Source organism: Paramacrobiotus metropolitanus, unplaced genomic scaffold, assembly GCF_019649055.1.
Source record: "Paramacrobiotus metropolitanus isolate TYO unplaced genomic scaffold, Prichtersi_v1.0 Parri_scaffold0000017, whole genome shotgun sequence".
In the NCBI taxonomy this organism is placed as follows: domain Eukaryota; kingdom Metazoa; phylum Tardigrada; class Eutardigrada; order Parachela; family Macrobiotidae; genus Paramacrobiotus; species Paramacrobiotus metropolitanus.
The window spans coordinates 1,576,032-1,600,795 of NW_026570237.1; the positions used below are offsets into that span (position 1 = coordinate 1,576,032).

Below are 24,764 nucleotides of genomic sequence, written 5' to 3' on the forward strand. Positions count from 1 at the left end.
TCTTTCCGGTTTTATTTACAATCAACGTGCGACGTCGTGCGTCAATATTCTGCAACACCTATTATGGAAACTAATACTGTAGACTAAATTTCAAGACCAGTACGAAAAGCCGCACAATAATTTCAAGACCAGTAAGAAAAGCCGCACAATAAAGAATAAAAAAATGCCATAAATGACTAAAGCAAGCACGCACTTTGAGCGGTTCGCACATCAGCACATGAATATCATTCTACCGGACATGAATATTATTTACGGTCACTTTCGGTCGCTACTACGCGGTTAAAAAAGAAACCAATCAAAACCACAATCCATCATCGTCTTCATCTGCATGCGACACATTGGTCTTCTCCACCGTTCCCGGCTTTTCTCCGCCTTCCGATTCTGAATCAGACACGTCGAGATCTTTGGCCAGTACCTAGAAAACAATTTTCATTACAAATTATGCAGAATTATTAATTAAAATAACCAAAAGTCCAAAACTATGCGGAAATTATTAAACCAAATAAGATTAAATGACTGCAATTATGCGGCAAATATCAGCAAACAAAACTAATAAATTATGCGGAAAATATTAAAAAATGAAATTCTTAAATAATACAGTACGTAAATTATTCTTATACGAACGATTAACGAGTGCAACAACGAAGCAACGATAAGACTGATAATCATCCATACCTCCACCGCCACAGGCGCGGATGTGGACGGCTGCAATGAGTGTTCCTCCGCTTTGACCCGCTGCTCGTCCCCATCCACGTCCATCAGGGCATCCCCGTGATCCGACTCATCGTCGTAGCCGGTGCGGGCGTCCTCGTAGTACGTGCTGACCATGGATAAGCGGGTTAACTTCTGTGGCGCGGGCGGCGACGTGGGTGTGTCGGTAATCTTCGAGCCGGTCTCATCATCCTCCATCTCGGGACGCAGATCGTCGCTGGGCGCGAACACATCCCGCGTATCCGATAAGCTGCCGTCTGGGGATGCCGGCGTATCCTGTATAACCTGCATAATTACAAATCGTTATTCAGTCAGTGATAAGTCAACTGAAGGAAATACCACACCAATGCATCATAAAAACTCGAATGCATTCAAAGTCGAACTATCTCGCCTTATTAAAGAACATTATAAATTCTAACGTGTTCTCTGCACTAAACAAACTATTCCGCGTTTTACAAAAACCATCGAATTCTGATGGTGAATTTTGAAGCTACTACTGTCGGCTAAGGATTTCACTAAAAGCTATCGAATTTTTATAACGTCAATCGATTAGCAAATCCTACTAAATCTTTCCTTCACAGCAAATCGGCAGCAATATAACGAGTCCAAAAACACCCAAGCGATAATTATTATATGAGGTATTATTCTTATGTTGTAGTGTGTAAATTACCAAGTATGATTATTCAAAAAAGTAAAATTCTATTCAGATAAAATCAAAATATTTACAGGAAATTTTCTTTATACAGTTATGCAACAAGAGATTACCGTGCAAAAGCAGGATTTTGATCAGATATACGAGTACGTTCACTACTACAGCATGAAATGTAGGGAATAAAGCGAAATAATTGAACAAACAAACAACAATCAAATAAGCAAATACCTCATCGTCTCCCATATCGGACATGGCACTAGCCCGCGTACTGTCTTCCAGATCCCCCAACAGCGACATCCCGTCCAGCTTCTTCCCCTCGCGTCCCTCCGACTCCGTGCCCACCGACTCGGTCTCCATGGCGTCGCGGTCGGCCGCCGCCCCGGCCTCCAGTCCCGCCACCCGGCCGGCCTCCTCCTCCACGGCGCGCTTGGCCACCCGCACAATCTCCTCCGCCACCCGCGTATACTCACTGGTCTCCCCGTTGTACTGCACACAATTCCGGTAGATCAACTCCACATCGCCCAGGAACTGCTCCATGCTGCGGTACGTGGCGCTCTTGGCTTTCTGCAGCATCGTATCGAAATCCATAGGGTTCTTGATGAACTCGTAGTAATCCTTATTCCGTGTCCGATTCACCTAAGGTTGAAAACCAAGCAGCTTAAATAGCGGCTAGAGCCAACTGTGAAATGAAATAATTTTGAAAAAAAAAGAAATTAACAAAATCAAGTTTTGAAGCTTATTTTACAAAACTTTGTTCAGTTCTGAACACAGAAATTACCAGGGCGTTCCAAAATTTATGAACGAACTATAGTTCGATAATTACGGTAAAACAAACTTGATTAATCACTAATGTGCTATTTTCTCTTCAACTGTTATTTTCTTCCCAAATCGCTTCAAATTATTTTCGAAACCCCTTCTGATTTTGGATTTATCTGATTTGCAGCTTAAAATGCAAAATGTTAGAAACTGTGATTTTAATCCAAGATCATCATTATTTACCGGGGTATGGAAGATGACCGACTTCTCCACGGTCTTCAGCCGCGTCTCAATAATCTGCTGGAAGAGATAGTTCAACGCCACCTGATCATCTTCGTCCAGCAGCGGATTGATCAGCTTCTCCAGCTTCTTAAAGCGCTCCTCCCGCTCCCCAAAGCGCTGCAGACACGTGTCCAGCATCTTCTTGGCGCTGACCGTCAACGCGTGCTCCGGGCCGTTATACGTCGCGCAATTCGACACAATCAGACTGACATCCGCCAGGAAATCCTCCCGCGATTTATACTGTCCGGCATTCAATTTCCGCCGCATCGTACTCAAATCCATCGGCGTGGTGATTTTGGTCAGATAATACGGGTTCTTCTTGGACGACACCGGCGCGCGGAAGTCATCGCACCCGGGCAGATCGCGGATCTCGTTGAGAATGTCCTCCAGCATGGACGCGAGAGAGACCACCGGATCGATGCGGCGGCGCGCCGTAGTCAGCCGCGGCTTCTCCAGATAATCCGGCATACTTTCCTTACGCTTCCGCTTCCCCTCCAGTTTCTCGCGTTCCTTCCGCTCCTTACGCGCTTCCTTGCTCTCGATCTTATCCAGATCCCTGGAGTCGGCCAGGGTTTTGGGGATCTTGACGATAAGCGCCTTCTTTCGGATCATCTCCGTCTGGTTGAGCACCTCCTTCTTCAGTGTGATCTTGGCGCCTTCCACCTTGACTAGGCCGCTGTCCTCGATGGCGTTGCCAAACTGCAGATCCTCCTGCTCCTTCGTCATGGCTACGTTGAAGGATTCGCCGGCTTTGGGGCAGATTTTGTTGGAGCGCATGTGGCCCACGCCGCCGCAGGCGCTGCACCGCACTTTGGAGATGTTGTCTTTCTTCGGTTTCCGCGATGTGGAGGGACCAGCGCCGTCGGATGTCGTGGCGTCCACCTCATCGTTTGGTTCAGCAGCTTTCGCTTTTCGGAGCTGCAGTAAAAGAACGGGAATCCAGTGGAAAATCATTAGAACGACGAAATTAAACTGGCAATAACTGAAACTAGCGTATAACAAGTTAATAGACGTGACTTTCAGACAAATATATATGCGGAAGCAATAACAACAATTTGTAACACAAAACTTCTGTTATACGAAGTATTTTTCAAGTTTTGTTTTATAAAATAATGTAGACGCAAGTTTCGGGTTCGCTTTTGACTACCACAGGAAAATATTATTCAAACGTAAACGCAGATTTTACCGACTATTTGAACTACCAACATGCCTACACTACCGCAAATTCCAAACTTTCCGATTACAAAAGGGCAGTTCATGCACAATATGTACGCAGGCGAAAGTCGTTCAGTGAAATACACTCAAATGAAGAATCTGGTATTCAATTTACATAAAAATGGTACTTATTTTTCAAAAATATTTTAATTTTTTCCATATACGCACGCATATGCACATCGCTCGTAGTAAAAACTTTCACGTTGCTATGTTCTAATTCCCTTTTACTCGAATCGTATTGCTACAAAACTCTTCAAAACTATTCAGTTTAGTGCCAAGTAATTTAGACCGTGTTCAGAAAAATATCCTTGGATAGATGGTCAACAGTTGACACGTCGCATATTTACAAACTTACCTGAAGTCGTTTCTTATCCTTGCGCATAACATCTTTCTTCTCCGAATCCAAGGAAGCAAACTGCTTGATAAGATCCTCGTCCATCGTGTCCTTCAGCCGCATGTAGGCATCAATCAGCGCCGGCCGACTGACATACTCCGTGCGATCGAACTCCCTCCCGTCGACATCCTTAAACGTCCGCACAATCTTCAGTTTGCGCACCGGCTGCGGCGGGCCTTCCTCCGCCTCCTTACTCTCCTCCTCCCCGGCATTTTTCTTCTTCCCCGCTTTCTTCTTCTGCTTCACCTTGGCGGCGGCCTCCTCCTGACTGAGCAGCTTCTTCAGCTCCTTCCGCTCCTCTTCCTCCCGCTCCAGCAGCAGCTCCTTACTGGTCTTCTTACTCTGGATGAAGGAATCCAGATTGCGGCCCAGCTCCTCAATATCCGAATCCTCCTCCTCCTCACTGCTCTCCTCATCGGTGGACAGGACCTCCTCACTGGCCAGCACCCGGTTCTGCAGTTTGAAGATGCGCTGGCAATCTTCCTTGTACTTCTCCTGCTGTTCCTGCGCCGAATACCGACTCCCGCGGGCGAACTTACTCATCTCCTCCTCGTTGCCGGCCCGCGCCTGCTGCGTGCCCAACGTCCGCACCAGATCGATCACCTCCCAGCGCGACAGTTTTTTAATCTGGTCATCATGGCAGCCGAACTTGCGCAGCAGCTCCGTGGCTTTCTGCAGCGACAGCTTGCGCAGGTCGGCGTTGGTGCCGGTGACGATGCGTTTGGGCGGGGCGGGGCCGTCCTTCTCCTGGATTTTGTTGTTGATGCGCACATAGCTGAAACCCTCGCCGCGGCCCGTGGGATCAGCGTCCCCCGTCACCTGCAGGATGCACTTGTTCTTCATGGCCGCGATGAAGGCGCGGGTGGTGTTCCACGGGGCGGCCTTGATTTCGTCGTCCATCTTGGACTGCTGCTCTTCGTCGCCGTCGTCCTCCGTGGCCAGGATCAGTTTCTCTCCGTAACCGGCATCTTTCAGACGCTGCTCGGCGGCTCGCATGCTGTAGTACGCGCAGTAGTCCTCGCAGCTAACCAAAGCACGAATCTCCTCCTCACTGGGTAGTCTACAAAAAGAATTACAACTCTGCACAAATGCCTTTTGTTTCATTTTCAGACAGAAAGCACATGGGATATACCGGTAAATAATGCAACGATATAAGTCAATCTACAGTTTTCAAGTAATTTCAACACTGCAGAAGGAAAACTAGAACCAATTCAGCAAAGTAAAGGCTACTAAATTCACATAGAAACAAACAAATCATTTCTCAAGGCAACATTTGCATCAGAATTAAGCAATGTATTATTAAAACACTTTAATTATTTAAACAACATATCTAAAGTAAGTGATGACCAAGTTTTTTCAAGGTCGTTTACTGCCAAATAAAAACAATAAAAACAAGTGTGCAACCAAACCGTGACCAAACAGACCAATACAGATGTATTTGTAGTGTAGTGACCTGTGACACATTATTTTAAATGCAAAATATTGCTGCAAATACCTCTAATATACGAAAACCGTTAAAATAACAAACGAAGACAACCAAAATGCTTTTTTTCACGTAAAGCGTATCCGAAGTATTATGTCTTCTTCACAGTAAATAACATGCTAATAAAAATTAACTGGAAGAATGTACAAATTTCAGTTTATGAAATGTAAGAATTCCAAAAAACACTAAACTTTAACACGATCAAGTAGACAAACTACTACAAAAATCTCGATTTTGGTGCTATCAACCCCAAAAGTAGTTTAATGAAACCGGTTCATCGTTTTAACAGCCTGCATGAAGCTTGCAAAAAATGATCCTGAATACCTGAAATCCGGTTTAAGCATCCACCACAATGAATCGGAGCCGCTCCGTTGGAATGTCGCGCACAATTTTAGCCGTTTCCTGACAGAACTCTCACTGGACGCCACGGACAACTTCTTCACATCGTCCGCCTTGATCCTCTTGGGTGTGTCGGCACTTTTCCAAAACAGCCGATAAATATGCACCTGCAGAAAATCCCTGGCGAAATTGGTGGCCTTCTTGGAATTGGGCGCCGGCACCTCCATCAACGGGCACTCCTGCCCCACCGTGAACGTCACGCGAATATCCCGGATATAATACCGATTGCGGGTGCGGATCACCAGGAAGTCCGTCACCGGCGTCGCGTGCTGATAGATCGGCGCCCGAAACATGTTGTTCTCAAACGTCTGCAGAATCTGCCCCTGATCCAGATCCCCCAGGAACGGCGAGGTGTACGCAAAGGCCAACTCGCCAAACTCAAACTTGGGCAGCTCCTCCTCATTCTTCCCCGGTTTCCGTTTGTAGTAGTTCTTGATGCGTGTCGCCATCCCGATCTGACTGATCAGCGGCGGATACTCCTCCGTGTACTCCGCCAGGACCATCTCGCCATCCTGGGCGCTCAGATCCTCGGGGGTGCGCATAAAGAACATCTCCCCTCCGCCGCTGGCCGTCACTTCCTGCAGCCGCTGCTTTTCCTTCTTCTTGATGTTGCGGTTCAGCGATTCCACGGGATGGGGACCGGGCGTGATGATCACGCCGTTGGAGTACTTTTTCAGCGCGTTGCGGTGGAACTGGCGGTTCTTGGAGAGGCTGATGTTGGTGGGGAAGAAGTACTGGTACATCTGCAGGGAGGGGATGGAGTGCTGGATGGCCATGGCGCCGGTGGTCGGCTTCAGGTGGCCTTCGTCCGTTTTCAGGGTGTAGTATTCGTCGTTGGACAGGTTGAACGGGTCCTTGAACTGGTTTTTCGGCTCTTCCAGGGTCTTGGGGGATTCCGGTTCCTTCAGCATGCCCACTTTGCCCATCACCATCCGGGAACGCTTTTGCATGTCCTTCTTCTCCTTCGTCTGCGCCACCACCGGTTCAGGGACCATTGTTTCGCATTCTTCTTCATCGGGGATTTCTAATACACACATTAAAACGATAAAATAACAGTTTAGGAACTGCAGTACCGGTTTCTGCAAAATATTCTCAAGTACAAACCACACATAAAAGATGGTCACAAGCAGTAATTTAAATACGCTGAATTTCTTTCTGACAAACTGACGGCAGGAGCAAATCCATAAAAAAATTAACCAGCAATAATATTCGAAAAAACAATAATTATTTGATAAAAACTTTGAAATATCAAAAACGTCCTACTATGCCGACGAGAACAGCTGCAGTTATTAAAAAAAGTCAACAACCGTCCCGTTCCCAGTTTGCTAAACGAGCAAATACGGTAAGTGAAAGTAGATGCAAAATATCTAGAAACGAAAACCACTAAAAAGAAATCGTTAACAAGAAAATCATTAAAACTGCCGATATTCTGACACACCAAATATCACGAACAATTTATCCGCGCTCAGCGACATCATCTCTCATCTAGCATAGGTAATAATAGTACGCGATCATACGTAATAATATTATTGCACGCATAATATGGGTTAAGGGAAGTGGGCCGGTGCATGGTACCAAATTCGTGTACATGCACGAAAACTTACACTTTCGTGCATGTACATGGCTGTTAAAAAATTCCAAAAAGTTTAAATGCATTCAGGTGTACCAAAAGTCTCATTATGGACCGATATACCTCGAATTTTGCGTGTAAATTCGCATGTCCATGAAGATCGTTTTTACGCCGATCCAGACTTCCATGATTTTTTTCAAATTTTAAAATGAATTTTAAAATTTTTGAAATTCATTTTAAAATTTGAAAAACATGCTAGAACAGTGGATCGGTGTAAAAATGTTCTTCGTAGTTATATGCATTTACGGGCAAAATTTGATGGAGATCGGTCCATAATGAGACTTTTGGTACACCTGAATGCATTTAAACTTTTTCGAATTTTCTAACAGCCATAACTCCCGAACCGGATGTTGCGCGCATAAACGGTTTGCACGCCAGTGTGTACAAATCTTCTGGCTACAGAATGTCATAAAACAAATACAAAAATGTGTTTGTGAGTGCGCGAAAGTGAAAGTTTTTGGGCATGTACACGAATTTGGTACCATGTACCGGCCCACTTCCCTTAAGTAGGTAAAAACAGTACCTAAAATAATGTTGGGGTCATTGGGATCCAGCGTCAAGACCGCGGGTTCCGGTAGGTCATCAATATTATCCGCATCCCAAATAATGTGCTTCTCCCAGTTTCCACTGATCAGATCATCATTAACGGCCGGGAACATGGATTCCTTCCTGAGATCGAGCGGCGCTGCCTGCTGGCCGTTGGCTGTCTTCCCGTGGGACAGAAACGCTGCCGCCGTGCGATACGTCGTATTGGGAATCCAGCCGGCCTCCGTGCGCTTCTCCGACATGAGTTTATCCACATCCCGCTTAAACAGTGTCCCATCCCAGATGATATTCTGCTCCCAGTTGGTCAGGGAAATCATCAGGAAGGCTTCGTCGTTCACCTCCAGTTTGGAGTTGCCCCTGGAACCGTTGTACACCGGAATTGGGGCCGGGCGAGAATCACGCTTCCGTGTGGACGCACCGTAGTCGAAATTCTCCCCGGTGGGATCGACGTTCAACGCATCGTACCTGTAATTAGTACAGAACAATGCATTACTGCCATTCAGGCGGACTATTTATATTTTCGGTTTTTATTCTTTAAATTCCCTATATAATACCCCGTATTTACTTCGGTAACATTGTCTGTTCGACATTTGAACTCCTGCTATAGATAACAGTACTGTAATTATCACTGACTGCAATTCGAATTCACCTTCCTGCCGAACCAACGCGTCGGCCTCGATTGCTGTAACAAAGACTCCATTGAGTGCATTCACACCCTTTGTGTGATTAAAGCGTGCCGCTATTGCTGCGGCAGAAACGTGAATGCACTGGGCAGATATGGGCCATCATGTGGCCGTCGCTCTACCTGCCGTTGCACTTATTTCTAAAATTTAAACTGAACTTTCAACATACAGGTCTACAGCATAAGCGTAATCTCATGCATGAGTAAGAATCTAGCTTAATCACTAGCCCTACTTTCACTGCCTTCGAAACGACATGCGTGGTTTGAAAAGGACTGCCCGTAACACAAAACGGCCTTTCTCCTCAAGGTTGACCTGAATTCCTATGAAAATTAGTTCTCTATCTAACTCCGTTTATTTTCAAGAAAACTTCCAAGCTGAAAACTGCAAACGAACGGTGATTCAAGGGCTTCCGGTGCTTCAAGCAATTGCAACCACCCAGTGCGGCAGCGTAATGAGCAGTGACGTTTCTATATTACCAGTTTCAAAAATTTTTAATCCTTTTCCTTCTTGATGTTTTTACGAAAAGTCTTCTTTCGGTCTTTCTGTTGTTTTTCGGTTAAAAAAAATTAAGGATTCTGAACTGAAAACGCGAAACCCGACTGGCGGAAAGCCAACCTTCATGCCACACAAAAATCTTAACGTAGATCGAATGTAGATACAACTGAACAGTGCATCGAGTGCAAGCAAACCTTACCAATGCTGCGCTGGTCCGTATCGCCACGGCGGAATGGCCTCCACCGTCAATCTCTTGGGTTTCTCCGACTCCACACTCTCCATCGACACATCCGCCATACTCTCCACCACCACCGGAAGTTCTGGCACCACCTCAATCGGCACCACCTTCGGAACGGGCTTCGGCAGACTGATCGGCCAGAACTCGTTACACAGCCGCTCCAACCGGGCCGCATCGTCTTCCTCCGCCGTTTCCTCCTCGACCGGCACCCCAGGGCTCAACAGTTCGCCCTTGCGGCGATAACTGGTCCAGCGCTTGGGCAGACTGGAGGGCCGACCGGGGCCGAACAATCGAGAGAAGCGCAGCACCACGTCCGGCTGGAATTCGGGGAAGATGTCGTTGATTTTGATGTTAGCCAGTTCCGGGGGGAGCACGGACGCTAACGGCGTGTTGAGGGAGGACTTGGACGCGGACTGCTCCAGAATAGACGCCACGGCGACGGCCGTGGGGTCGGAGGTGTCCGCGGTGGACGGGGAGATGGGAAGGGGTACGCCATGGGGATCGTTCTCACATACTTTGTCCACGAGAGCGTGCACGGTGGCGCTGATGGGCTCATCGAACGCAGCATAGATATCACTCTCCGGGGAAGCTAAATAACGCACATTCGTTGAAACAGACAAAACAGTATAATTACAAACAAACTATCCAAGAGAAGTTAATCTGCTGTTCAAATTTATCAAATTTACCACTGCGCATTCATGCATTTACCATTTATCAATTATTACCATTTAATTATACATTTTTAATTTATCACTGCTCATTCATTTCAAGAAAATTATAGGAACTTTCCGAAGAAATTTCCGACTAAATTTTTTTATTAACATTCTTAACTGGTTTTTTTTTATTTACTGGGCGAACGCCGAACAACAACACCAGACAAAACAGATATTGCAGCGCGTAAGGGAAGATCATTATCGCCGATTCTTTACACAAAAGTACACAAAAGATCATTATCGCCATTCTTTACTTTGATTCGCGTCAATGCGTTATTATGCAGTCAAACAATGGCTTAAATACTGGAATTGTACACAGAATCCGGAAATCGCATTTTCATTACGAAACTTTTGTTTTGATAATTGTATTGTACCTGTAGACGATGCTGACGACAGTGGTACGCCATTATCCGTCGAAAGTGATTTGGTTTGTTGGGGAGATCTCACAGTCGCGTCGCCAGATCGCTCTTCGACAGCCACGTCGTCCGTATCGTAATAATCGACTGCATTCGGGGACGCAGAAACCAGTCCTTCGTCGTCCACATCTAAAACATTTAAGAATGTAGCACAATTATCACGCGCACTGATGTTTAGATTCAATTGCTGGCGAAAAGCTTCCATTTTGATTTACTAATTAGTATTATTCATGCGTAAAATTTAAACTGACTATCCTGATTCCAGACTTTAAGGTTTATAGAAAACAGGAAATTACTGACACCAGGATCGTTAAACTGAGTAAACAAAGGATCACCAACCGCTCATGCCAGCTCATCGAACAGGTTTTCGAAGGAATGTTCGTGGCTGTGATACAGTGTACGCACCAGCTGCACGATCCTCGCCAGTGTCGTCGCGAATATCGTTGGCCAAGGAGTTCAACGTCCGACTGGATCTGACGAGACTCCCCAGATGCTGCTTGGCATCCGCATCCAGATAATCCCCCTCCAACTGCCCATCTTCATCGATATTGCCAAAGAGAATGTTGGCCAAGGAGAAGGGCTTGATGCTGCCCTCGTACTCGTCACTGTGATCATCGTCGAACGACATCCTGCACTCGAGGACCCAGACGTCGCCGAATCAACCAGATAACATCCTCCACCGTATTAAACAAATAAACCAGAAACAGCACAACATGTGATCATCGTCGAACGATATCCTGCACTCGAGGACCGAGAAGGCGCAGAATCAACCAGATAACAATGATAACATCCCCCACCGTATGAAATAAATAAACCAGAAGTAGCACAACAACATGAACCGTCGGTAGCCAACCAGTAGGAACTTCCTACTAGGAAGTCGGCAGTTTTTACCTGTAATCAAGAATGAACGTTGCAGGATGCTGGATGTTTACTAGTGGGATCGCGGAACACTCTAGCAGTCTAGCAGAGCATTTACACTGTTACATCGCAATTTTCGTTTACACAACTCAACACGCGCCATACGATCCTAACTTTCATGCTGTTCGTACTCGTACTCATGTTAATGGCACGTTTGATTAATTATATAAAGAAATCTATAAAAACATATGGAAGTCCGATGAAACTTTGCTAATTTAAATATCAACGCTGTCAAAAATTCGATTGGAGAATTTGGAGCGATCAGAAGTCTGATGAGAGCAGACATATTATAATATGTCTGCTCTCGTCTGATTTCGCTGTCACTCGACAGTCGAGCGATCAGGTGGCGAGACGAGCTATGTGCTTGCAAAATGCAGTCGGCAGTAGAAGTATTGAATTTACTTCATAAGCGGGAGTTTTTATTGAAATACGAGTAAAAATAAATGAAGTTAACACGAGTACAGTACTCGTACTTAAAATACGAGTAAAAATCGTTTTAACAAGGGAGCAAAATAGGTTGGGCGGAGAGTTTACCCAAAGCTTCTGATTACTACTAGTACTATTACTACTACGAATACTCTACTTACAGTACATAATAGTTCACAGTTAAAATTTAAACACTAAATAAATACAGCCAAAATTCCTATTTAAACACTAAATAAATACAGCCAAAATTCCTATCCTTCCGCAGGCAAAAAATAATACCGTAAAAATTGCTTAAGAAAGGTTGTAAAAATACACTTGCTCACGGTTAGGATAGAGTGAAAACAGTCATTACAAAGATAGCGCAGGGGTGCACTGTGAACGGCACGAACCTGTTTCCCCATCTAAACTCTAGTCGTCCGCACCGTCGGATTGCTCGTCGCCCGTATCCATTAGCACAGGACCCGCCGGTGGTCGCGAACTTAGATGGAGAAGTCCCCTTGATCGCGGCAGCATCCACGCGTCATCGCCGCCCGCACCACCAGCCACATCCGGTGCAGAAGGATAGCACCGGAGCAGCAGCTTGTCCTTCGCCGTTTTCCGTACAATGATATCTGGATTTTGCTGCCAGGAGTGAATTTTTCGGCGGGCCGCTGCACTCGGCTGGCGCTGCTCGGGCCACGCCTTGGAGCCGTAAGTGACCGATGCATCGGCCACCGAATCGGCTTGCTTGTCCAGCGTCGAATTCCGGTACGACTGAACAAAGATATCACCCAATGCCGTCTGCATCACGACACTGAAACCGTCGCCATTGCCGTGCGGAATCCCGGTCATCCCGGTGAGCGGCCTCTTGAGACGCATGGCGGCCGCGGCAGTCTTGGCCTCATCGCATGCCGCACTAAGGAGCCCGACCTGCAAGACAAACGACATCTGTGAACCACCTTCGGCGAACGGTGTAGCTAATCAAAGGCATACCGCATTGCGTGGCGGAGTAATGCAGAAGGGCAGTGATGCCAGTGCCAGTGGACCAGTAACTCGTTGAGACGGCGTCAGTTCGTAACCGGCACATGCCTGCCCCATTTGCGAAGCGGTCAGGACGACGTCGCTGCTCGCGGTGGCCTGGACTATTAAATCCAGGAACAGGGTGTGGCTGGGTACCGGCGAGGGATGGCGCAGGACTGCGCGCTTCATGTGCCTCTGATCCACTATGCAGATTTCTCTTGTGGAAGCAATAAGGTGGTAGAAGCTGCGGGAGTCTATAATACATCATCTCGTACATCATCTCGTACATACTAATGTCGTAATAAAATCAGACGAGCTGTATAAAACAGTCACAGCTATTCTAAAAAAGTAACAGTTTTGCAGTACTAGTTACACAAAAGCATTGAAATCATACTGAGTCACTGACTGTAATAAGGGATTTGGCCCGGTACATAGCAGATAGCACTGAATTCATATACATTGACGGGAATATTCGCTTTCGCGCACTTCCAGACACCTTTTTGTGTTGCTTTCTGACATTGTGTAGCCGGTTGATTTGTATGTATAGGTAACCTATAGGCGTGAAATCCGTTTTCGCGCGCAACATCCGGTTGCGGAGTTATGAGGGTAACAAAATTCCAAAAAGTTTGAATGCATTCAGGTGTACCAAAAGTCTCGTTATGAACCGATCCCTTTCGAATTTTGCACGTAAATCGGTAAATGCACGTAACCATGTAGATCAGATCGTTCTTACATGGATCCAGACTCCCACGATTTTTTTCAAATTTTAAAATGAATTTAAAAATTTTTGAAATTCATTTTAAAATTTGAAAAACATGCTAGAACAGTGGATCGGTGTAAGAACGATCTCAATGGTTATGTGCATTTACGTGCAAAATTTGAAAGGGATCGGTCCATAACGAAACTTTTGGTACACCTGAATGCATTTAAACTTTTTGGAATTTTGTTACCCTCATAACTCCGCAACCGGATGTTGCGCGCGAAAACGGATTTCACACCTACGTATACAATTCTTTTGGCTACAAAGTACCATAAAGCAATGCAAAAAAGCGGTTGGGCGTTTGGGAGTGCGCGACAGCGAAAGTTCCCGTGGATGTACTGTACTCGAATTTGGTCCTATGTACCGGGCCAAATCTTTTAAGGGGATCACTAGCAGTAGAAAGCGGGTTCGGGAAAACGGGAATGGTTCGAAAACGATGGCCAGGTATGTGTTTTTCCAGCTTTGACTGAACGCAGAGAGGATTTAGCTACACAACGCTGTGGCGCGATCCTCTCTGGCCTGTGTCTAGACCGAACTATTCATGCAACAAGAAAAAACTTTGAAACCGAAAGTTGAATGAGGAAGTTTCTTTGTTAATGATGTAATGTACACTGTTGTGTGTGTTTTCTTCTGGAAAGCTTATATACCGAAACATGTGAAAGAAATTTTCAAAATGTTTCAAATGAAACGCAAAAAAAACACTTTTCGAAAAGAGTTTTTTGGAGTGCTATCTGTTGTGCAACACTGGAGTTTCGGCATATAAGCTTTCTAGAAGAAAACACGCCCAACGATGTACTCGTATATTACTTCATAAACAAAGAAACTTTCTCATTCAACTTTGAGTTTCAAAGTTTTTTCTCTGTTTGATGAATAATAAAGCTCTTTATTAATAATCAACGCACAAATCAGGTGGAAGAAAAATAAACACATTACATTATTCACAACAGCAAAACTTCGTTTAAACTATCCATTCCATCCATGGTGCCAAGGATAGATGCTGCATTTCCGCGCTGAATTTCCAGCGATAGCCGTTGACGCAGAAATTCGTGCGATCGACGCTCTCCCCGTCTCCCGTATGCTGCTGCAGTTTTTTGCCCCACTCTTTCACAATGGCGATAGCCGACGGGCCCCATGGACCCAACGTCTCAAAGGCGATCGGAGAAAAAATGTAGCGCCCTTGCAGATAGGCATACAGTCTGGACTTCTTTTCTTCTGCTTGTACAGCAGCAGCACCTGCCGTAACCGACGTAGACTGAAGATGGGAAAGGGCCATTGTGTCGACGCATGTCACATCCCAGGCCAGGCACATCCCTCTTTTCCAGGCAAACGTTGTACAACCGTCTGGGCGTTGATCTGTTGTGGAGGACGTGCCGCGTGGTTCAAGCTTAGCTTGAATGCCAGCTGAAACACAAGCCCGACACACGATACTGTTTAAACCTCCGTGTCGCGCATGTCTACCAGCCGAATAGCTCACGACAGCCCGTGGTGCCCGAGCTTGTCAACCAGTTTGTGGCATTTGGTGCAGTTATGCAGCTCGCAGATATCCGCTCCAAGACGCAGGCCAATTGAGATTTTCATCGTATCGTCGTGGAGGAGGCTGCCGATGTGGGCTGAGCGAAGCGCATTTAGCCAGATGCCGGCTTTCGGTCTTGACTGTGCGAGTAGGCGGGCTGTGTTAATCCGATCATGGCGAAACAAGTCCATTAAGACCTGACACATTACAGAGCGGCACATTACAGAAGTCCAAACTGACACATTACAGAGCGGCAAGAACCACGTTTTTTGCAGCTTCCGGAATGCAACTTCTGGCATTTCCGATTGCCGAGCCCTAGTTTTCCACAGCTGTACTGCTTCTGAAGCGTCCACTGCCGGATGATGGGGAAGCATCGATGATAACAAATCAAATGCGGAGCGAATCGAAACCAAGAAGGCTGGGAGTGATAATTCTTCCGCACGACGTATGCCAATACCTCCTCGACTAGCCGGAAGGGTCGCTTGTCGCCAGCATGGGTAGTCGTCATGGTTCACTCGAACGTTACTTAGCTCTTGAAAACATGAACGTATAGACTCATTCTTTGATGAATAGCTCAGTCTAGACACAGGCCAGAGAGGATCGCGCCACACCATTGTGTAGCTAAATCCTCTCTGCGTTCAGTCAGAGTTGTGAAAACACATATCTGCCATCGTTTTCAGACCATTCCCGTTTTCCCAAACCCGCTTTATACTGCTAGTGATCCCCTTAACCGGTATACCACTGCCTATGGCGATGCACAATCATGCATTTAATCAGTGAGAGCTATTCCTGTACTTATTATTAGACAGGTTAACTGTTCCCGCACTTATTACGTACTGAAGTGATTTACTGCGTGACTTTCTGTTTCACCAATGTATACTTATGTAAAGAACCGCTTAAATAACCCAATTAAAGATACAGTACTTCAACGAAATGCATTGCTTCTCGCACATTACAAGAAAAGAGTGGCCGTAGTTTTCGAACAAAAGTTTCAATTTTCGCTTAGGAGGACTGGCTTGAAGGCAAAACGAACATACAGTATTTCCTGCTTCTAATAACTTGATTTGACTAAATGAAACGAAAGAGAAAATGCTATCCACCGAAGATAACGTTTACTGTAAAATCTGCCCTTTACAGCAGCAAACAACTCCACTTCGATTTCTCTATTATTTTTTCCCTACTGCTGATCGTACGACTTGCTTGTGAGTTGTTTTTTTCGCTCCTCTGCATTATTTGTTGAAAACTAACATTTGTTGAACTATGTAGAATAAACTACGTAAAATGCGTGGAAGATCCGTTCTTTTCCACTGCACCCGGTCCACTTTGCTGTGTTGCTTTTGGGTTTTTAAGAATATTTATCGATGTTCAAGCTTCATAAATTGTGATACGGGTACACAAGAAAACGTGAACGTGGACTGCAAACGGTGGTATGACAGTGATATACAACCGCGCCCGAAAACGTGGGCAAGTTTTCAAAAAAATTTTCAAATCAAGACTCCAGAGCACAAAGCAGTCATACTGCAACGCGGGCAGCTTAAGCAACTGTAAAACCAAAACTGCTGGAAGCTAAGCGAGTCGGTCGTTTCCCGGATAGTTGTGAAAGTCCTTTATGACCTAAGTACAGGGTGCACACGCCAAGTTGTCACCATCACTTAAATTCATTTTTAAAAATTAGAAAAAGTTCACTTACTCCAGTTGAATTGTTTGTTTCTAGTACAGAATTTAATTCTGCGTTCACTGAAATTATTAGCTGACCGCTGGCTCTGAAACTGGCGTCAGAAACAAGGACCGAAGTGAGATCCCTGGTGGCGCATTTCTGGTCATTATACTCACCTTATCCGAAAACCAGGAAAACACTTTCTACTCTCGAAAATAGTTTAAACAAGCTCAGAACACATTAGGTAAGCGCTGGAAAAGTGAGCCAACGCAGTGGAACCATTACTTCATTTATAAAAAATTTTTGTTGGAGATTGTCAGGCTTTTACAATGCTATACGGTACGAGCGGCGAAGATTTTTTTGTAAATACATGGAACCTTTAGGTGTTCGGATGATCGTTAAAAATTATGCGGAGGGGATCATTCTAAACGATTCTAAAGTAAACAAGGATATATATCGCATTCCTGGTTTACTGTTAACCACCAACGAGCAGAAGAAAAAATCAACAAAGCGTTCGCCATACAAATTTATGTGCCCAATGGGGATTCGCTGGAACGGAATGAGCCGCTTTTACCTGCTCGATAGCAAACATTAAACTGATGCCACATATGTCCCTAATCATATTATGTATGTCAAAGATGAGTAGGGATGACATCTCTTTTGTGTGGGGATCGCTAGAAGGGTGTCCACCCCCATTTTGGCGGTGCTTATTTCCAAGTCGCAGCTGTGACCTCCCGAGGGTTCGGAGAGAATCGGGTGATATACGTCCCGAGACAGTATTGAATGCTAAAAGGTTTTGCCATGTTACCGTTACCGATTAGCTAACGGATGACCTCGTTTTTTAAACGAATTTTGGGCGCAAGGAAGGCGACCACGGTAGACGGGTCGGGAGGTACTGCGAAGCAGGTGGCGTTCGAGTTTTCTGGCGTAACTTGTCAAAAAACGCTTACTTATTGGCATTCTTAGATTTTGATGATGCAGAAGAGAAATTGTGATTATGGTAAAATTAAATAAAAATTCTAGAGTGTGCCGGAAATTTTTAATAAATCAGCAAAATTTTGGTGACACTTGGCGTGTGCACCCTGTAACTATTTAACCAAAAGATGAGGGATGACAGGACAGTAAGGCAAGAAATTATGATACGTGATGAAAAGCACAAATGTGACCAAAGAATTACAACTCACTGGGGGCGAACGCCCACTCACGCACCCCGATGTTAAGGGGCAGTTATCGGGGGTAAACAATTTTTCGGTATCACTAGCATAAGAACCAACACGTGCAAACATGCTATTTTTACGGCCGTTATTATGGCCTGTTTTTGTGGCCTGTTCAACCTGCTCTTACTTACTTATTATTAATTAATTCTATATTTTCGGTAAAAAATCGCCACTGCTCGTTGTCGCGGCTACTTTGTACTTACAAGAACATTGAAAATTGTACAGCTACCTAATTTCGGAAAACTTTTTTTTCGGAAAAGCTTCGTTTAGTTACTTTAAAATAATGAGAACAGACAAGTCTGTTCTGCTTCTAGTCCGCTTCTATGAAGCGGAGCTCAAAGTTGTGCAGAATATTTTTCAAAATAACTCAGCAGGAATTAAGCAATAAGCACATGGTTTTTGAATTTTAAAATATCTATGACACAAGCGGTCAGCAACGATCTGCCCAACCAGGGCTTTCTTAAATCAGCCTTCCCGCATTCATCGAAATGCGCGCACCAGTGCTTTCGCTTACCAGGAAATGTCCGCCCGGCTACAATGTCGTTCTCCAGATGCGTAGCAGTCAGCGGATCCCCGTAGCAGTCACTTCGTGCAAGGACGCCGATCGAAGCATAACCGCGCGCCCTAATATCCCACAACTGTACGCAGCGATGAGTTAGGACTACCGCTTGTCTGCCGCCGCTACCGAAGTAGCAACCATGCCAGCCGTGTCGCAGAGGGGATATCACAGCGGAGCCCGGCGTGGACCTGGTGATTTCGCAGATCGGAACATCAACAGGGCTGTTGACATTCCACAGGCACACGCTGCCGTCTTGCGCGCTCGTCAACACTTCGCCCCGTTGGTAAGGGCTCAGCCGCATATGAGAGAATACGCCACGGGCGCGCTTAATCCTTAGTTCTATCCTGCAGATTTTCAATTATTGTAATACAACTTTTCTGGTAAACTGCAATTTAATAATGGTAGAGGTCAATTACATTTGGGTAACTGTTGCGCGTCGGGTAATGGAGAGACGCGTAAAAAATTAGCCATGACTCAGCAGAAAAACAATTCGTGATTCTCGCCGAGAATGCAGACTGGCAGTGTGTCATTTTGACGTCACTAACATACAGGGATTTTACGGTGCGCCAACAGGAGAACTACGCATTCGCTCTGTTTCTGTTCGTGTGCTGTCATATGAGCGGTGGTGTGATACCGTGGTAATAGCACTGTCGCTTAATTTAAGAATATTGTAAATATTTTTATCACACGTTTTTTTCTCGTTTGAAGAGGATAGTTTTCTGTAAATTTTCATGTACCTGCCCAATTAACAAACATCATAGTTTGCGAAAGCGCGCTGTTTAAAAAGTGCCGGGATAAGCACTTGTTGTTATGGGCCTACGATGACTTCCCGGCGCGCCTTAGGCGCACGGCTCCCAACCGCCACAGGGCGCCATCCGGGCGAGAATCGTCAATCGTCCAATCGTGAGTCGAGTACGCTTCCGTGCGAAGAAAGAAATTGAACACCGAAGTGGAACTGAAAAACTCATTTTTAATGCTGTAATGTAGTAAATGTGGTATTACGTCAAAAAAGTTAATTATGAGTTTTGGATTATGACTCTCGGTCGTTGGATTTACTTTTGGTCCAAACACACAAAAATTTTGTAGATCTGTGCAGGAGATTTACGAGTTACTCGTAGTTTGGGTAATGGTTGCGCTTCGACGTCGAAGCGCAACGCTTACGCGGACAAGTAAGCTGAAAACCCATCCCAGATTTTGTGACAGCGAATCAGAATGTTTGCTTGGTTACGCGCTGCTACGTCACATTTTTTACGCGTTTTCCCGTTACCCGACGCGCAACGCTTACCCAAATGTAATTGACCTCCACCAATAGTTACTTAATCCAGTTACACTTAACGCACGTCCTAAGATCACTTGATGACACTAACCAGTGCTAATGAGTGCCAATTACGTCGTGTTTTTCGCCCCGATCTGTACTTTGCAATTCGAAGGCGGTATTTTTTATTCCGTTTTTTATAATAAAAGTAATAACTATTAAGTACTTACAAAAACTCCCTTGTATTTTATTTAAATTACCACCGAGATTGCTCCGCCAAAAAACTGAACGGTTTGCAAGTGGTTACAGCGATCCTTTTAAGTAGCTAAATCTGAGCAGCCTTATCGGACCTGTATACTGGCTAATGCCGAATAAATAAAATATTCAGCGAACTGTGAGTCAGTAGTCATAAAATCAGACTGCCATTTGACCACTGGCTATAAATACACAACAGATGGATACAACTTCGGCTAAAGATAAGGGTGCGGCTATTCCCACCACCTCGCACCACCCTTGCACACCTTTAGGCTATTTGCACTACCTTTAAAAAATGACTTCTAACACCACCTTTTGGCTGTTGCCGCCACCTTCGTACACTTCTTTTGGCTTTTCTCAGCTCTTAATTGCATTTTTCGAACAATAAAAAAACTTTGTTTACAAAGTATCACAGCATCGCCGTCAGTGGCGCTTTCCCTTTACGATTGGGTCCACCGCTGGCCAGAAGCGTGTTCAGCCGCATTTTCTCCGTGTTGCAGCTGTTCACCAAATGTTCTCGCATCTTCTTATTACTGAATTTTGCTTCCTTTGTATTCCGGTACTTGATTACCCTACTTCGATCGCGAAAGTAGAGGCTAAGACGCCACGGTCGTAACCAATTTTTTTTGCTGTTGACCCTTCCATAAGGACCCAGTGATTTGCTGTCGCCAGAATATAAGGAGGTGGGAATAGACAAAAGGTGCCACTGGTGGTGTCACAAGGTGGTGACAATAGCTAACGGCGGTGTAAAAGTATTTTTAAAAAGGTGATGCGAATAGTCAAAACGTGGTGAAAGGGGGTGAGAATAGCCAAAGCAAGTGCCAGGGTAGTGGGAAGAGCCATTTCCTAAAGATAAACCGGTTTGTAGTGCATTGCCACCATGTCGCTTCGGAAGATGTGGGGTTTTGACCGTGGTTCTTTTCGGCAATCAACGGAAAAGCATTAGCGGCTACCTTAGCTTTACATTGCAATTGTGCAATAATAGTATATATGTAAATCGGTCGCGCTTGTGTTTGAGGTAAGGAATAACATGAAAGAGATTACAAAAATTTGATAAACAGTCTGTACAGTGTACATTGTATTCACAGTAACAAAATAGATTTTAAAAATGTAATTTAAATGTAAAATTCCTAAAACAGCAGCCAACCAGCTAAAAAGACATTAGAAAAATTTAAAACGAAAAAAATAAACAGCTCAAGGCTCAGAAAGCCTGATAAAAAATTTCAAATAATATAACTGTTTCTTCAAGAGTTTTCTGTCTTTTTAATCGATCTTTGTGACCTTTTAGCTATCTGGGTTTCTAATTTTTTAAATGTATTTAAATCTGGCACAGATCAACATAGGTTAGAAAGTTTCCAACTGCCACTAGTAGCACAGAGTGACGTAGTTAACGTTAGTGAGTTTGGAAACTGCCACCAGTATCACACAGGGGCGTATTTTAGTGAATACCAAAGCTACCACCAGTATTACAGAGCCACGCAGGTAAGTGGATTTCCAAACTACCACCAGTATCACAGAGGAACGTAGGTTAGTGAATGCCCAAGCTGCCACCAGCAAACTACTACGAGTGCTGTTTATGTGCAGCACAATGAGCACATCATCATTGCGCAATAAAATTTGTGAACCTGCAGATTCTATACGTAGCCTGGCTATGGCAGTACTTTAGCAGCATTGGTTTGCCTAATAGTATGTATTATTCTGTATTTTGCAAGCCTGTGTACAGAAATTTACTGCGAAAATTAACGAAGTTACAAATTTTTAAAGATCTGGAAGCCAGCCGCGTGCGGCATGGGCCACCGCACGCGTACGTTGCCGCTAAAGTACTGCCATAGCCAGGCTACGTATGTATAGAATCTGCAGGTTCACAAATTTTATTGCGCAATGATGATGTGGTGCACATAAAGTGCACTTCTACTACCAGTGTCACAGAGCCGCTACGTGGGGGAATACGGTAACGGGCCGCGGGGCCGGCTTTTAGATATTTAAACATACAGACACTTTCGACAATAACATATTTAGGCATTCTAGATTCTAGATATTTTCAAAACCGAAAACTCTGGAGGCTAAAAAAATTAGAAGTAACGGGCCCGCGCAGCAGGGCCGAGTCGAAATATTTAGCATTAGAGTAAGGCTTACTTGCTCTCGGAATTCGTAAACGTTGTGTCCGGAATCAGAAAACACGAGTCCCCACAGCGTACACCAATAAGTGCGCCGGCGCCAGAATATTCCTAGGCGAGACAAAAATTCAAGCGCTTAATACAGTATATATGAGAATTGATAGATATGCCAATTGAAATTCAAACCAGCGTAGTCCTTTGCCGACTACTTTGCAATAAAATGTTCTGATGTACCTGCGAAGTAATCTGGTAGATCAGTGACCCTGGTGTGGTCTTCAGAGTTTGATCGGCTGTAGCAATGCGCAATTCAATCCGCTCCGACGTAATCTGGATAGGGATTCTTACTGCGCGGCGGAAACCAACTGCTCCCACGATAATTCCGCTGTTGTCGGAGGTGGGTAGGTATGTCAGGGTTCCTCCAGAAAAGCACCAATTTACAGTGGAATTAATCAAGCTGGCGGGCTTCACTATTCCACACCGTACCCTGGCGCGCTGACTGAGTTTATGTACATCCCCGATTCTTTTGCGTGGCACCAGAAAGTCCTTGTACGATGGCACGGACGGAAACAGGCCGACTTCAGCACATCCAATGTCAAAATTTTGGACGTCTTTCAGCTCCGTTCCAAAATTTTCGTGAGATCGACCCCTGCATCTGTAAGGAAATTAATTTAACCATTACTGCATACTGTTGTTAAAGATACCATAACAAACTAGAAAAGTGCAAATATTTTCTAGTTGATTGCGCTCAGTTTCGCAGTTTTACATGTTCGGTTAAAAATAATAAGTTTACAAATGGATGTTACGTAGCATATATATGTTATGGATGGCTGTAACTAAAAAACCTCCGCTGCTCTAAACAACGACCATCGTAATTTTGTCCGGCCGAATTTTCTTGTACTTTTCGGTGCTTCCACAAGCGGAGGGTTTTGTCGATCTGTGATTCTGTCTTACCAAACACATCTTGTCGTAAACCCTGTAAAATGTTGCCCCCAAAAACGTTTCTACGCTCAGACAGTTTAAGTAGAGATTCTAATGATTTCGACCTCTTTTGACTGTTCTCGCTGGCGCAATGCGTGCGCTTGAGCTGCATCATACAGTGGACTTCATAAATGTGGTTACACACAGCCACCCGTATTCATAGCGCTATCGGCTTTAAGTGCAACCACATTTATGAAGTCCATTGTAACTACACATCTGACCAAACACTATGATAATTATTTTCACTACATATATTTGAAGTATGAACTCGGTTTGGTTATTTCAAAGTGTAAAAGTTATTGATCTAAGGTTGTTATTTTGCGGACGCAATAACAATTCAAGCAGATTTTTAAAATTTTTTATTCAAGAACAGCAATGTGTTCCGACACTATGACTAAAGTATTGTGGAGCGATTTTTCAAAAAAACCCACCCGCGGGCACCCGGTACTGAAACAAATAAACTATTTTACACCCAAAGTTACTTTATTTTATTTCCTAAAGTGTACATAAACATTTTCCACAAAAACGCTTCACAATTCTTTTTCAAAATTATTTTTCTGTAATCTGATCAAATTTCAAAATTTTCTGAAATCGCTGCGAATTGTTATTGAGTTTAGAACTCATTTTTGCAAAATTGTTCACAACCTGGCGAAGAACCTTCTTTTGTTATGTGATATTACCGACTTTGCCTCTTTTGCGCCTGCAGTGCCACCACACCGGTTTTGACCACCGATCGGCGCTGTGCAGAAGCGCGCGCTCACTAAAAAGTGTGATTACTGATCGCGGCTTTTATTGCAGCAATTAGGCGCAGCCTAACATAACATCCCATTCAGACAATGAGCAAATACAAATACACGCATCTCAGGATAAGCTATCATACGCCCCACTGTCATAAGCCTTATCCACTTTTGTCTTTTTTCGTTTGTATTGTATTGTGCAAACAACTACAGTAATTAGCAGCACACGATCATAACGAGTGATCAGACCGCCAAGGTATCGAATGGCTTCTTGGACACCGGACACGATAGCTGTATGTATAGGTGGCACTCAGGTAGAAAGATCACCAGCCCGCCAAATCAATCCCGGGAGCCAACCAAAAAACTTGAATAACTTTTTTTGGTGCTAGCTTATGTTATCCAACTTTTGCCAAGTAATACATACGACCCTTCTTATTACAACTGCAGAATTTCGAAAATCTAATTTTCGATCTATTATCACAGTACAAATTCTCCTTAACGCCTCACCTGCATTTCGACAGCGTGTCTTTCACGCCAAAGCAGTTTTAAAGTAATCAGGGACCATAATCTCTTCCTTTACGCTTAATCAAGGACCTCCTTCTGCTTAATTTTCTAAATGTTTGAGTTTAATTAAATAGTGTTAACGGCGGAAGCAGTATCAGAAAGGTCACACAATTTTCTTGTGGTAACCTTTTTCTATTGGGCATTCATCTGACGATCCCGGCCACCTTGGCGATCGTGTTAATAGACGTACACGGCA

General features: G+C 44.6%; 2 protein-coding genes across 2 annotated transcripts in view; both read right to left on the reverse strand.

The window, feature by feature from the left end:
• LOC129585622 (transcription initiation factor TFIID subunit 1-like) lies at positions 1 to 11,797 on the reverse strand. Its single transcript, XM_055478373.1, has 10 exons — positions 11,019 to 11,797; positions 10,572 to 10,742; positions 9,446 to 10,073; positions 8,046 to 8,533; positions 5,818 to 6,916; positions 3,972 to 5,070; positions 2,363 to 3,319; positions 1,592 to 1,999; positions 676 to 996; positions 1 to 415 (listed from the first exon to the last, which is right to left on the reverse strand). The coding sequence occupies exons 1-10, from the start codon at positions 11,239 to 11,241 to the stop codon at positions 296 to 298; spliced, it is 5,514 nt and encodes a 1,837-aa protein (XP_055334348.1). The 5' UTR covers positions 11,242 to 11,797; the 3' UTR covers positions 1 to 295.
• The window catches only part of LOC129585623 (uncharacterized), a 16,691-nt gene continuing 3,299 nt past the window's right edge, over positions 11,373 to 24,764 (reverse strand). Inside the window, exons 2-7 of the mRNA XM_055478374.1 lie at positions 22,524 to 22,941; positions 22,309 to 22,400; positions 18,618 to 19,006; positions 12,930 to 13,210; positions 12,347 to 12,866; positions 11,373 to 11,504 (exon numbers count right to left, since the gene is read on the reverse strand). Coding sequence (XP_055334349.1) covers positions 12,366 to 12,866; positions 12,930 to 13,210; positions 18,618 to 19,006; positions 22,309 to 22,400; positions 22,524 to 22,941 — 1,681 coding nt within the window. The 3' untranslated portion in view covers positions 11,373 to 11,504; positions 12,347 to 12,365. The remainder of the gene's footprint in view (positions 11,505 to 12,346; positions 12,867 to 12,929; positions 13,211 to 18,617; positions 19,007 to 22,308; positions 22,401 to 22,523; positions 22,942 to 24,764) is intronic.